General features: G+C 48.9%; 1 protein-coding gene across 1 annotated transcript; it reads right to left on the reverse strand.

Annotated features, from left to right (window-relative positions):
- Positions 1-14,401: 14,401 nt before the first annotated feature.
- On the reverse strand, positions 14,402-14,921 carry LOC128756785 (fibromodulin-like). The gene is made up of 2 exons (XM_053861449.1): positions 14,727-14,921; positions 14,402-14,641 (listed from the first exon to the last, which is right to left on the reverse strand). The coding sequence occupies exons 1-2, from the start codon at positions 14,919-14,921 to the stop codon at positions 14,402-14,404; spliced, it is 435 nt and encodes a 144-aa protein (XP_053717424.1).
- Positions 14,922-15,458: the final 537 nt, after the last annotated feature.

The following is a 15,458-nucleotide window of genomic DNA, read 5'->3' on the forward strand; positions in this document are numbered from 1 at the left end:
AACAACTCTGCCGGTGAAACTCCTGTCACAGATCGTGGTGTGCTTGGGTCCATCAGCAGGAAGTTAGCCAGTTTGTGCTGCAGTGACATGGTAGTCTGCGGAGCTTGATCTGACAGCACTTGTTTCCTCAGGGACGCCTTGACCGTCTGCACTGCCCTCTCAGCAGCTCCATTGGACGCTGGATGATATGCAGGAACTAACGATTGTTTGATGCCATTGCTTCTCAAAAACTGTTTCAATTCCCCAGCAGTAAACTGTGGTCCATTGTCTGATACCACTTCCTCTGGCTCTCGGAGCACCTGAATGGTTTTCTGCGATGTAGTTATTTTCATTGGAACTACTTCCAGCCATTTTGAGTGACTGTCAACGACGACCAATAGGTGATGTTTGTCTTTTTCACAAAAGTCTATGTGTATTCTTTGCCACACTCGAGTAGGCCACTTCCAGTGGTGTCATGGTGCGACAGCAGGCAGCATCCTCACCGACTGGCAGGCTTCACAGTTTTGTACTGCTTTTTCAATGTCCCTGTCCAAATTTGGCCACCACATATATGACCTGGCCAGCGCCTTCATACGGCAGATGCCTGGATGTCCAGCATGTAGGTCGCTAAGTAGCCTTGCCCTGTGTGCTGTTGGTACATTAACCCCAAAGAATACAACCCTGCTCTCCAGACAGCTCACTCCTCCTCAGGAAATACGGTCTGAGGACCTCATCAGCAACATGCTCAGGCCAGCCATTTGAAGTGAGATCCTTCACGCTACTCAGTGCTGGATCATTCTTTGGGCTTTGTACAATGTCACCAGCACAGACCGGGAGGTCATCCACAACAGAGAAATAGAAGATTGAACTTTCTTCTGCTGTCATGTCCGTCTCTTTACTCGGTCGTCTGGACAGCGCATCTGCATTGGCATGATCTGCTGACTTTCGATACTCAATGTCATAATGATATGACATCAGTATTAGTGCCCACCTCCGCATCCTCCGTGCAGCCAGAGTGGGAATAGCTGACTTTGGTCCCAGTATTGCCAACAGCAGCTTGTGGTCAGTTATCAGAACAAACTTCCTGCCATACAAGTATTTATGGAACTTCTTTACTCCAAAGATGATAGAGAGCGCCTCCTTCTCTATTTGTGCATAATTGCACTCACTGCAACTTTTAGGGTGCGAGGTGCAAAAGCTATGGGCTTCTCCTCGCCATCTGCCATGATGTGGGATATCACTGCGCCCACACCATAAGGCGACGCATCACATGCCAGTCTCAGGGGCTTAGTTGCATCATAGTGAACGACGGCCTTACTTTCCATTAAAAGCCTTTTTGACCTAACAAATGCCTCCTCGCATTGTGTTGTCCACGTCCAAGGACTCTCTCTTTTTAGTAGTGCATACATTGGTTGTAACAGTGTTGATAGAGTCTTCATGAACCTTCCATAGTCGTTCAACAGTCCGATGTATGAGCGCAACTCAGTCTCATTTGTAGGACTGGGAGCATCGATTATGGCTTCCAACTTCTGATTGGTGGGATGAAGACCTTCACTGTCCACAATGTGGCCCAAGTATTCCACGCTGCTCCGCATGAATTTACACTTGGATCGCTTCACCCTCACACCATATCTTTCTAGACGACCCAGCACTTCACTTAGCTTCTTTAGATGATCTTTCCTGCAGCCAGCGGTGATTCAGATGTCGTCCAAGAAACAGGTGACATTGTCAAGTCCTTGTAGAATTTGGTCCATCACGCCTTGGAATATAGATGGTGCACTTGAAACTCCATGTGACAGGCGATGATAAGTGTACAGACCTCGGTGTGTGTTCACTGTTAAATACTGTTCTGACTCTTTGTCCAGCTCCAACTGCTGATACGCATGTGACAAGTCCAGTTGTGTGAACAACTTTCCACCGGCTAGTGTGGCAAACAGATCCTCTGTGTTGGGTCGTGGGTATGTTTCCTCTTCTACACTCTGGTTGATTGTAACCTTGTAGTCACCACAGATTCGTATGGACTTGTCAGCTTTTGGAACGATAACAATGGGTGACGCCCACTCACTGCGATCTGTTTGGGATATAATTCCCATTCCTTCCAGCCTGTTCCTCCACTTCCTTTTCAACTGGTTTTCTCAGGGCACAGGGCACCAGTCTTGCCTTCTTACAGATGGGCTGAGTGTGAGGTCTTACTCGAATGAGGGCTTGAAATTCCTTTATGGTGCTGGGCCCTTCTTCAAACACCGCCTTGTGTTTCTCTAACACCTCCTCCAGATCCTCAAGACCCCAAGAATTTTGAGATGAATTCAATGAAAAGACTTCTCTCCAGTGAAAAGAGTCTAGCCAGTCACATCCGAGTAAAGCGGGCCTGTTTCCCTTGACAACCACTAGACGGAGCTTTGCTGCTTGCTGCTTGTATTTTACATCCACTTGCACTTTTTCTCATTTGTGAATAGTTTCACATTGCATTTCTGAAGGGGCAGATGAGACAGCCATTTTTTATACATCATCTCTGACACAAGCGTTGCCTGCGCTCCTGTGTCGATGTGAACGTGCATGTGAATGCCATGTCCTTTACTTGCAGCGGTGCACACAGTGCACACCCCCAATTCGCCTGTGTCATCTTGATCACATTTAGCCTCTTCATGCACATAATGTGTCGTTTTATTGCGACAAGCACGAGCTATATGTCCCACCTTTGAGCAAAAATGACATTTTTCCTGTTTAAATCTGCATGTCTGCGCAGGACGTTTACCCCCGCAACGGTGGCACAGCTTGTTCCCTTGTTGTTGTCGTCTCTGATCATTTTTCTATAATGACTCGGAGTTAATAGCGCCTTTCGTGAAGGTGGAGCCTTTTTTCCATTTACTTTTACTTCTCTCCTGATGCACCTTATTCACAGTTCCGGTCATTTTAAACTGTCCAGCAAATTCCTGTGCGTTGCGTGCAGCAGTTTCCATAGCCGCTGCTGTCTCACACGCCTCCTGAAACGTCAGACCTTGTCTCGACAACAGCCTCTTTTGTGCCTCCTCACTTGTCAGTCCGCTTACAAACCGGTCTCGGAGCGCATCATTTAGGTGTGCGCCAAAATCACAATGCGTTGACAGTTGTTTTAATGCCACAATATAGTCCGCAATTGACTCCCCCTCGTTTTGGTTCCTTTTTTGGAAACGGAATCTTTCCACAATTACGATGGGCTTGGGCTTATAGTGCTCACTTAGTGTTTCGCACAACTGCTGGTATGTTTTGCTGCTTGGCTTATCCGGGCTTGTCAAGTTTTTCAAAAGTCTGTAAGCATCCGCACCGATCACTGACAGGAACACGCTGACTTTTTTGGCATCCGCAACGTCATTTGCAATCATCCACATGTCCAGTCGCTCCAAGTAGGATTCAAAATCTTCTTGCCTCTCTCGGTATTCACCGAAAGCTCCGATCTGGATACCAGCCATGCTGACGGACGACTAGCCGCGTTAGCTTCGGCGCTAACTTCTTCTCCAGGAGCTACGCGTCTGACAAATCCACTTGTCTTTTCTCAGGGAAGGTCTTTCATGAGAGCCGTCCCACCCTCGTCGCCACTGTAATATCTTCGGCTTCCCTTTTACTGGCTCTTATCCGAAAGAGACAGAGACTCGTGTGGACGTTACTTGCACCTTTCTTTATTATGTAGCGTGACTCTAGTGCCACAGCGTACGTACCTTACGAACTCCACCACACAATTATTCAGCACCTTAATAACAACATATTCAACAATACCCACAGAACGATCTTTACTAAATACCGCAACTAAGTCAATATATCAATATATTACAATCATCACCATCATCATCACCATCATCACCACCGTCATCATCACCATCACCATCATCATTATCATCACCATCATCACCACCGTCATCATCACCATCACCATCATCATTATCATCACCATCATCACCATCATCACCATCATCATCATCACCACCATCACCATCATCATCTTCATCATCATCATCATCACCATCATCACCGTCATCATCATCACAAAAAAAATGTAAAATACAGTTTAAACCACCACATTAAAACGTTTGCACTAAAAAAAAAACCTTCATAACGTTAAAACATTCCACTGTCGATGCATATTTTCCCTCGTGTTTACGGACCTCTGCCTTTTCAGTTCCATAATTGTCTGGTTGGCCATGACGTCACTTGGGGAGCATTTTTCAAAACCTCATGCTCATTAAAAGCAACAGAATTTGAAAGTGAGAAACAGGAAAATCACTGAAAAATCCAAACTATTCTATGTGTGGGTCACAGACACGACCAAGTGATGTTTGATATACGCAGGAACGGAGGACACAAGTGGAAAAGACTTGGCTCTGACTTGAGTCATCTGGCAGCGAGTCCATGAACAGCGCACCGAGAAAGGCTCCAGTGACGGAGATGAAGCCGGTGGAAGCCTCCAGCTGGCCGTACCATGTGACCGCTTCAGGAAGTGGATCGAGCAGTTCAATTCCAGATTTAAGCGGCAGGAAACGCAACGGAGGTTCCCCGGTTTGTCACGTTTAGTGAGCAGCTGCGTGTGGATTATCGATGACTGTTGTCATGGACCTATGGAGAAGGAGAAAGTGTGATCTTATCTCTGCCAACAAGGTCAGTACGATGGGTTACAGACATAGAAATTCTGTCAAAGAAACAGTCGAAGAAAGAATCTATTTTTGAACAAAAATCATGGAGATCCAATGTTGCTGTGTGTGTGTGACCATCGTATCCACGTCTTCTCAAACACCATTATAGCATTGACCCCATCTATGTCTTATGTTGTTGATGACAATCCCACTGAAAGCTTTGGGGAACTTAAGTTCATGCTTGCAGAAGCTTATATTTACTGTCCACAGCGCAAATGAACCCTCTAGAAGAGTCGACTCATGAGTCGAGTCAAGTCCTCTAGATGCCTCGGTGCTTCAGGACGCCTCATCTCAACATCAGAGATGGTGGCGGGGCGACCGTAAACAAGCGCCTCTCACTCCTGACTTGCATCAGCTCCAGCAACAAGCCCAGCGGAGCCCGGACCCCCAGTGCTACAGTTATCTGCGAGACGCTGGGAGAGCGCCGCGGGTTTGCGTCAGCCAAGATGGCGTCACTCCGAGCTGCAGCGTCCTGCCCAGGCTCTGCTGGATCTCCTGCATCCTGACACCGTAGATCAGTTCTACGAATATGTGCGGAGCCCTGTACGTGGCTGGCCAGCAGGCCTGTCTTCGGCGGCTGAGTCCCAAAGAGGCTGAGCAGCGGAAGATGAGGGGTGTCATACACTCTAGGCGCTGCCTTCCTGGGCAGAAGTCTCAGGCCGTTCATATACATAGAACTGCGGTTACATGAGGTAACCAGGACCTCTACAGCTGCATCCATTCCTGCTCAGGTCAGGCTGTAACAACTAACTGCTGCCACCTATTGGTTCCTTCACCAGCCTCCCTGAGAGAGCAGGAGAGAGCCACTGCAGAGGTCTGTGCACGGCCATGAAGCCTGGTCAGGTGTGGGACAGGTGAAGCAGATGCACCCGGGCCAAGTCCTGCTGCTGCACACTCACATGTTCATATGAAGGATGCGCTTCATGATGGATTTGTGCTACATTCATGTGAGGAAGCTGCGCGACGTCATGTCCGGTTTTCACCTGCGTGGAGGAGAACATGGCGCACTTGCTGTTCCTTTAAACCATCGAGTCTCGTGCACAACGGATTCTTTTATTGTCATAGGCTTGATTGATTTTGTTTTTCATGTGTATTTTTGTTGCATGTATCATATCGTGAGTGTTTCTCTCAATGAGTAATGGATGTGTCATCCTCTTATCTGACTTCCTGTTGTGTTCACTTGCTCGCCCTCATCACTGCGCGGATGCCAGAGAGGGACAGTTGCAGCGTCTGGTCTCTGTCAAACATCCCTGTCATTTATTGCTTGAGTTTCCAATGTGGCGTGTGTGTTGTGTGTCCAGCGTGTTGTCAGTGCTGTATCTTGTCGGCGATGTGGAGTGTAATGTGTCAGTGATGTGTGTGTGGGTGCGGTGTCCTGTGTCCTGACTTGACTCGCTTCATTCCCATTGTTGTTACTTTGGCAGGTGACTTTTCACGCCCGACTCTTATTGCTGTCACCTGAAAGGAAGAGTGTGCGACTGAGGACAGGGAAGCACAGCAGCACTTCTGCAGTGGGTTTCCAACCGCCTTGTGTCTGTGCTTGTGACGCAGCAGTCAGCCAGAATGAATGAATGGCCTGTGAACAGCTCCAGCCTGGACCTCTCTCCTCATGACGTGTCAGGGGGAGCTGATGGCTCTTGGCTCTCAGTGAGTCCATTTGATTCATCTGCTTCCAAGTGGGTCACTGTCAGGTCACCTGACCACCCTCCCACTCTCCTTCGGTGTCTGACAGTCAGGCAGCGCCCCCAGAGCATCTTCAGCGTCATCACAACTGTCCAGTGGCTTGTTCTGCCGCAGCCTCCACTGAACCAACAGGACACCGTCCTTTCTTCACCAGACATGGGACGAGGTGCAGTGTGTTCCTGCAGACGTTCACTCTTCTGACAGGCTCTGTTCACTCTTCTGTCCATGAACTCTGACCTGGACAGGACCGTGTGCTGTGAGGCTGCAGTGACCTTGATGTCTGATGTTTTGACCTTGTAGAGCTCAGAACAGGGATCCACCATCCGTCGGTTTCTCCTCCACAAACCTCTGCAAATTCCTGTGGAGTTTCCATCCTGATGGTAAAACTGCTGTGTCATGGGTTCTCTTCTTTTCCTGTGTGTTTTCAGGAAAATGGACAAACCTGTTGGTCTCAGCGTCTGAACTCCGCTCCACCACTGGATGTTGTCATCCTTGATCAAATGTGTCTTTATTGTGTCGTGCTTCAAACCAATCCTCAGCGCTGAATCGTGCGTTTTTTACGCGCTGGAATTGAAATCTTCAGGTTTCCAAATGACGACTTGAGGCTTGTGACGATGACGATGATGATGATGATGATGACGATGATGATGATGATGATGATGGTGATGATGATGATGATGATGATGATGATGATGATGATGATGATGATGATGATGATGATAAGGACCACACACGATATACAGATATATACACATGATATATATATCTATCTATATATAGTGTATCTGCCGATATACAGGATCCCAGAGGCCGGAACAAGGGAGCAGCTCATACATCTGTGCTGAGTCAACGTCTGCAATTCACTGAAATCCTTCTTCTGTCAGAGCTTCTGTCTGCAGAGGCCAACAGCTGCTTCGTTCTGGAGGGAATGGCAATTGAATACACATTTATTTACTATATGACAAAAAGAAATCCCTCCATCTCTTCCTCTCTTCTACTCCTCCTCTCCTTCCCTCCATCTCTTGCTTTCTCCTCCCTCCTCCACTCCCTCCCTCCATCCCTTCGTCTTCCCTCCTCTCCCTTCCTCATCTCTTCCTCTGTCCTCCTGCTCTCTCTCCTCTCTCCCTCCATTTCTTTCTCCTCCTCTGCTTCCCTCATCTCATCCTCTCTCTTCTTCCTCCATCTTTCCCTCCCTCCATCTCTCCCTCCTCTCTCCTCACTCCTCCTTCTCTCCCTCCCTCTCTCTTCTTCCTCCTCCTCCTCTCCCTTCCTCATCTCTTCCTCTGTCCTCCTGCTCTCTCTCCTCTCTCCCTCCATTTCTTTCTCCTCCTCTGCTTCCCTCATCTCATCCTCTCTCTTCTTCCTCCTCCTCTCCCTCCCTCCATCTCTTCCTCTCTCCTCCTCCATACATGACTGTAAACTGACCAAAAGGAAAGTGACATTTGTAGTTTTGAAAAAAGACCTTGAATGTTCCATGTCAACAACCAACGGTTCACTGAAACCTACAACAATGTAACAGTAAACAGTAGATGTTTGTCATCAACTGAATATATTCAACTCAATCTGTGGACTTTATTCCATCGCATTCTTTTCTTATTTTACTTTTCTACCAGAGCCGCTGCTGTGGGCGGAGTCTGGACAACAGTTGTTTGATGTCCACGGTTCACCGTGTTTGTGATTTAGAAGGGATTGTCGGTGGTGACTTCCGTGACATAAGTCACTTGTAAAGACCAGCAACGTGTGCAGAACCTATCATTTATTCATGTCAAGCTGTAACGTCCTGGAGTGGCTGAGACGCCTGGGTCCCACAAGGACAGAGACACCAAGGTGTGTGACTGTGTGTAAGCATGTCTGACCGTACTTGTGAGGACGTTCTGAGGGTGAAAACTTCAGAATAACTGGCTCACGATCAGGACTGAAAGATTGACTTGCCGTTTATTGAGACAGCGTTGCGTTTTGGGGGGAAATGTGTCACTGAACACAGGCAGCGAGATGGTTTCCTGTCGGCAGAAACCAGATGCTATCGTCAGCGAGCGCCTCTGCCTCGACATGAGCTCCAGTGATGTCTTTACGGTAGATTGCCAACGTGCGCAGCAGAAAGTGGCAGCAGGACTCACGCGGTGGTTTCATGTCCTTGAAAGATTCCCTGATAGCTGACAGAAATGTGACTCCATGTTCATGTGCAGCAGGTCTTCTCCTCCATGTCTGCACAGTTTCATGTCACGTCAGCAGCGCAGGTTGCAGTGAAGCTCTGAGTGTGTGTCAGTGTCATGAGGGCTGTTTTTGCAATGTGATGTTACAATTCAGACATAGACTGAGATCCAAAATGGGTACAAGCAACACAAACCGCCTCAGTGTTAGTGGCACCAAAAAATAAAAACAATGCGCAGCACTTCTTGTTTGGCCAAAGAAAGAGTGAAAATGAATCCAAAGTGCGTCACTGACCTTCAGCTCAAACAAGGTCAACAGTGTGCGCCTCTTACTCTCAGCTCAAAGTGACAACAGAAACAGTGTGTGAGAGTCGTAGTGCACAGGTGAGAAGAATGCAAAACATGCACTAACATGGAGCTCTGACAAACAACTCAAACCACTGAATAAAAGAAAGATTAAAATGTGATTCATTCATCGCAAAAGCCGTCATTATTTTGGTTAAAATCTTGGAGTCTGCAAATGTGTAGTTTGATGCACAGATGTGCGACTGGACTTGCAAGTCAGCAGCTTCACCTCCATGAATGTGAGACATGTGAATAAAGAGTCCGTGTGTTGGTCTGATGCTGCGGTGCTGCCTCCGCTCTTCACACCTGATCAAGCCAACAGGAAGTGTTCCTCTCGTCACGTCCTGCTGATGGTGTTGAGATAGAGAGGATGAAGCAGCCGTCGCAGCAGAGTGTCTCACAGACGACACCATGGCTGCACTGCTGCTGCTGCTGCTGCTCTGCTCCAACATCCAGGCTCAGGTCATCAAAGAAGCAGGGGGGGGACATGAGTTCCCCCTGGACCGCAGCGCTGACTTCTGCTCCGTCTCCAGATGGACCACTGAGGGGACGCAGCTCCTGTTCAACTCTTCAGCCTCCTATTATGAGATAGACCCTGTGAATCCTTCCCACTCGGGTCAGTACCAGGAGCAGTGCTGGACTCGGGGCAGGGTGACCCTGGACAGGAACTCCACGCTCCTCGTGTGTGACGACCAGAAGATGATACGTCATGATGATGTGGTCCTGACTGTTGGAGAGACAGTGGAGCTGAGCTGTGACGGGGTGGGACCAAACCAGAGTGTTCAGTGGGCCTATTGGACATACCAACATGGATTAGTCTCAGTAGAGGACAGAACACCTCACGGGCACCAACTCCAGCTGCTGCAGAACAAAGCTTCCCTCCTGCTCACTGCTGACAGACCTACTGTTTACGCCATGACCTACTTCTGTCTGGAGAAGCAGCAGCTCAGGTGCCACCTTCACAGTCGTTTCCCTGTTGAAGTCTCAGCAGACTATATCCTGCGCTGGGTGGGAGAGAGTCTGGAGCTGAACTGTTCTGATGGCAGCAGGGACCAAACACACAGCTGGATAATGTTAAATTCACTGAGGTCTGAGAAAGAGAGTCTCAACTCCACTCTGATGTTTCCATCTCTGACACTGGGCCACACAGGTTTATACATCTGCTTCCTCAGTGATGCTGGTCATGAGCTTTATCACCTGTGGGTGTGTCCTGAGCCTGAGCCTCCTGCTGTGCAGCTCTTCACTGAGGGGGAGGAGCTCACTCTCCACTGTGGGAACTGGAGTCAGACTGGTGGGGTTCAGTGGTTCATGAGGTCCAACAGAACCAGAGGACAGGTCTCTTATGTTCATGAGCATCATCGACCAGACAACGTGCATCTCTCCGGCAGCAGCCTGGTGATCAGGGACGTCTCTCAGCAGGACAGTGGACAGGTCTGGTGTGTGGTGTTGAGAGGCCGTCTCTGTGTGTTCAGCTCTGAGACCCTGGTGAAGCTGAGAGAGCCAGAGGTGGATCACCTCCTGCTGAGGTCCGTGCTGCTCAGTGCTGTGGTGCTGGTGCTGATGCTGTGTGTGGGGGGGGTGGTGGGGGTGCTGGTGTGGAGGGGCAGGAGGAGAGAGCAGCTCCCAGCAGCTGTGGAGGAGATGGAGATGCCCCAGCTGTCTCCAGAGTCAGACGCGCAGGAGGAGACTCCGGTCTGAGCCGCCGCGATGCTTGTAAATAATCGCTGACCTTTGACCTCTCTGATGAGGAAAGTGTGCTCTTGATCAGCTTCAATAAACGTGACATGCTTCTGACACACTCTCTGTCTGTGTGACTCACTCACTCACACTCACACACGCGCACGAGCTCCAGGAAACTCTCCGTCCAGTCGACGTGGGACGTGATCAACCCCAAACTACACCGAGAGAATGACTTCATGAAAACAAGATCCGAGGGTCGGGCCGGATCCAGAACCGTCTCTGGTTCCGGTCCGGATTTTGAGGGAAAGGTCAGGCGTTTTGAAGGAGTCACGTGACTTCTGGGACGCGCTCAGAGGTCCGCCGGATCTGAGAAGGTCCAGGACCCAAACTTCACGCTTCCATGGCCTCAGCTGGGACTCGCGCAGGTCCTCTCTAAACCGACAACAAGCGGTCGGTGTGTTTTGTTTTTGTTTGTGGAGGTGACGTGCAGTGGTGCTCGTGCACTGAAGGACTCCCGGGGCGAACATTTCACCAAATCATCATCAAAGTCTTAAAAACGTGGAAAGACTCTGTCGCTGAACATGATTGTCCAGCATCGACATGAAGTGCGGAAGGTCACAACAGGCCACAAAAGATCAGGTTGTTTCTCTGGTGGCTTTGAGGGTCAAAGGTGAGGGGTGCGACTCAGGTGACACGGGTGACCAGGAGCGTTTCCGTGGTGTCGGACACTCCTTCACCGCAGCGGTGACTTTCATCCAGCCCCGTGTTTAGCCAGGAATGCCTCCAACACGGCCGCTCCTCGGTTTGTTATGATTGAGTCCAAACAATGTGACACGGAGAACATGGCGTCGTTACTTGAAGTAACTCCGGCCAGTCTTGTCTTGAACAGGGAGAGTTTCATACGGGGGGGGTTAAGGTGCGCACTGAGGAGTGGAACGGGAGTTCGTTTTTCCTGTTCTGGAAGAAAAGGACTGCTCGCTTTCCTAATCCGGACCCCTGTGTCGCTACAAGACCAACTTGGTCCACGTGTCCTCGGAGCAGGCGCTTCAGGCTTCGGAGTCACGCGCATGAATGAAGCACGCGAGAACGGAAAATAACGATATAAAACATGACAATCAAAACTGCTGAAGCCGAAATATCAGGCCTCACATGGCGACAACAGCTCGTCTGGTCTCCTCACTGCGACTGTAGCTTGATCCCAGCGGGTTACAGCAGTGTGAGTCCACAGTGTGTCTCTGTCTCCACCTTGTTACGGCCTGTTCATGAAAGGCACCGTGACTCTACACGCTTGCTGCTGTCATGTGTAGCCTTGGCTGGTCAGGCGGGGCGGAGGAGAAGCCACGACCGACTTGGTGGAGACGCTCTCCATGACATTACGGCTCCATCCTCTGAAGACAGGTGCTGCTCCCTCAGGTGAATGGGCGTCCGTGTTTGATTCTGAGCGAGGTCACGTGACTCTGGGACTTGGTTTGGATTTGTTTCTGAAGCTTTGAATGGTCTGGCTTTCACCGGTGGTACACTTAAGGTCAGCTGACCCGCTGAGAAGACGGGGCTGACTCAGCCTGTGGAAGCCTCCTCCCCAATAAAAACACTTCTTCTTCTTCTTTGGCTTGTATCCTGGCTCGCAGCTGATCTTGTTAGTCATTTGATCTGGGCGGCTTTCAAGTCGCTGCAGCCGAGTGTGAAGCGGCCGGCGTGAGGATCAGCACCTCCAAGTCTGAGGCCATGGTTCTCGACCGGAACAAGGTGGTTTGCTCTCTCTGGGTCGGTGGAGAGTTCTTGCCTCAAGTGGCGGAGTTTAAGTATCTCGGGGTCTTGTTCTCGAGTGAGGGAAAAGGGCAGCGTGAGATTGATAAACAGGTTGGTGCAGCGGCACCAGTGATGCGGTCGCTGTATCGGAGCTCTGGATTTACTGATGGATCTACGTTCCCACTCTCACCTATGGTCACCAGCTTTGGGTCATGACCGACAGGATGAGAGCAGCTGAGATGAGTTTCCTCCGCAGGGTGGCTGGGCGTCACCCTTAGAGAGTTGGGTCATCCGGGAGGAGCTCGGGGTGGAGCCGCTGCTCCTCCACATCCAGAGGAACCAGCTGAGGTGGCTCGGGCATCTGATCCGGATGCACCTTGGACGCCTCCCTGGGGAGGTGTTCCGGGCATGTCCTACCGGGAGCAGACCCCGGGGAAGACCCAGGACTGGCTGGAGAGATGATGTCTCCGCTCTGGCCTGGGACCACCTCGGGATCCCCCGGGAGGAGCTGGAGGAGGTTTGTGTGGACCGGGAAGTTTGGGCTTCCCTGCTCTGAATGCTGCCTCCACGACCCGACCCCGGATAAGTGGCAGAAGAAGGTGAAGGTGAGGGGAGGAGTCACCGTCGTCAATGTGCAGAAGAAAGTAAAAAAATCACGACAACCGGCAGGACACACAATAATAAAGGTCTAATGAAGGTTCTTGACAGGGAACATTTATCAGCCTGATTCAGCTCCCTATGTCCGTTCGCAGCGTACTGACCTGTACATCATCATTACAGAGCATTGGCTAGTGTCCTGCGAAGACTGACTGGATTTGACCTTGGGAGAGTCAGCGAGAGGTCACTCGAAACAACACCATAATTACCCCGTAATAACAGTAAATAAGCGTGTTATTAGTTATTATTGGGTTATGTTTCCCCCAATCTGAATCTTGAACTGTTGAAGTGAAGTGGGTGAATAATTCACGTTTTTATGTTTTAAATGTCTTTGATGTCATGTTGTTTTAAAATGGCAAATGTTGGCGATACATTTCTTCCATGTTTCAGCTGTGTTTTACGTCACCACAGTTATTCTTTTCTCGGCTCTCGAAAATCAGCTGTAGCAATAAAAGCAGTTGGCAGATGCCTGAACAGGTTCATTTGAATGTGTCCATCCCTGTCCACCCTCCCCTCTCGTGCATTGGTGAATTCTATTTGGTTTTACTTAATTCCATTTCAAGCTATGTGGCTGACTATGGATTTTGTACATTACACTAGAAAGTCTATTTGTGCTTTGTTTGTTGCGTTAATAATAATAATAATAATAATAATAATAATAATAATAATAATCATCATCATCATCATCATCATCAATATTCCGGGTATTTTTGTTCATTCACACGGAGTGGTTGTTGAGCGCCCTCTTTTGGCTGGAACTGAATATTGTGACTTGACTCGACTCATCCGGCACAAAAATTTGGTTTGAATAAAAGCAATGAAGGAATAGACGAGCAATCAAAGGCGGGAGTGTCTCCTGTTGTTACGTCAAGAAAGTCAAATATACTGAAGACGTTCGACTCACCGGCCTGATGGATGGAGGTACAACAGGGTCAAGAGTTCTGAGTCTGAAAAGGCTTTGAGTCCTCGTGTTTGAAATTGGAAATAAATGCATAATAATAATGTTTTGAAAGCGGAAAAATGTGAAGTGGAATTGAATGAGTCATGGATTTTAGTTTTTAATCTAAAAAATGTAGACAAAGGAAAACAGAAAAGAAGTTTCAAATGGAGAGAAAAAAATGTTTTTTTTATTAAATAAGGTTTCCTGTATTTTTATGTCTAGAAATAATCTTTTTTTTTTCAGTCATGATCAAACCAGCATTTGTCTTTTGTTGCAGTTATTTTATTGACATGGAAGAAACATTTGTGAGACAAAAGCTTTGACTTCAATCCTCTTCATACTCTCATGTGACAGTTGTAAACAAACAGCAGATACTGTGTCCAGACGTGTTTGAGTCACATGAAAATGCATAAATATGTGAAGGGCCACATCAATGTTTCAAGAAAAGCAGAGAAAGTCAGTCAAATCACATGTGAGCCTGTCACAGGGACCTGGCAGAACTTCATTCTCAGAGCTCAGCAGGGGGCGCCCATCCCGGCTCTGTGGTCCAGAGTTCAGTAGAAGCGCAGGATCTGCGGGCCCCTCAAGCACCTGAAGGCCCGGGAGTCCAGCCGGCCCATGTGGCTGAGGTTGTGCTCCAGCCAGACCTGGAGCAGGCCGCTCAGAGCCACCTGGCCCCAGCAGAAGGCGTCGGGGGACACGCTGTGGATCTGGTTGTGGGTGAGCGCCAGTGAGCGCAGGCCGGGAGGCAGCTGCCGAGGAACCTGCCGCAGGTGGTTGTGGCACAGCTCCAGCTGATGCAGGGCGGAGAGAGACCTGAAGGCGCCCGGCGCCACCTTCACCATCCTGTTCCTTCTGACACGGCCCTCAGCTGGTTACCCTCCAGACGCAGCTCCTCCAGACCGGGAGACCTGCCGGGATGCTGGCCAGGAGGTTCCCGTCCAGGAAGAGGCGCTTGAGAGCGGGGGCGCTGTCAAAGGCGCCTGCGATGGCACCGTCGGTCAGGCGGTTGTTGCTGAGCAGCAGGAACTCCAGAGAGGAGAGGTGCTTCAGGAGGTCCAGCTGGTTGTTCATCAGGAGGATGTAGCGGGAGTTGGACGGGATGCCGTCGGGGACCTGCTCCACTCATCTGGACCACAGCACTGGACCACGCTGGGAACAGGAACAGCAGAGGGAGACATTGGGGACCTGCTAGGACTGTGGAGCGGGATGTACGGAGCCACACCAGGGTCACAAAGCTTTGCCTCCGGAAACAGTCATGAATGAAATAAGATAAATAAAAAAAACAAGTTTTTCAACTGAAAAAGAGTTTCTCATTAAAAAATAAAATAAAAGTTTGAAACTGGCAAAAATATGTTGAAGCCAGAAAAAAGAGTTTTGAATATTAAAACAGTTTTAAAATTGAAACGATATCATAGAAAGAGAAAGGAAGTTTTGAATATGAAAAAAAAAGATTATACTTGAGTTTTAATTCAAAATAAAAACATTTCAATCTGAAAAAAAAAGGTTTCAATTTAATATGCAGAGAAAAAGTCTTCAATCCAATGGTTTTTTTTTATTGAAAATAAACAAATAAAACCTTTCCACTCACAAAAAAGTTTTGAAACTGAA

This window comes from Synchiropus splendidus, chromosome 4 (genome assembly GCF_027744825.2).
Source record: "Synchiropus splendidus isolate RoL2022-P1 chromosome 4, RoL_Sspl_1.0, whole genome shotgun sequence".
In the NCBI taxonomy this organism is placed as follows: domain Eukaryota; kingdom Metazoa; phylum Chordata; class Actinopteri; order Syngnathiformes; family Callionymidae; genus Synchiropus; species Synchiropus splendidus.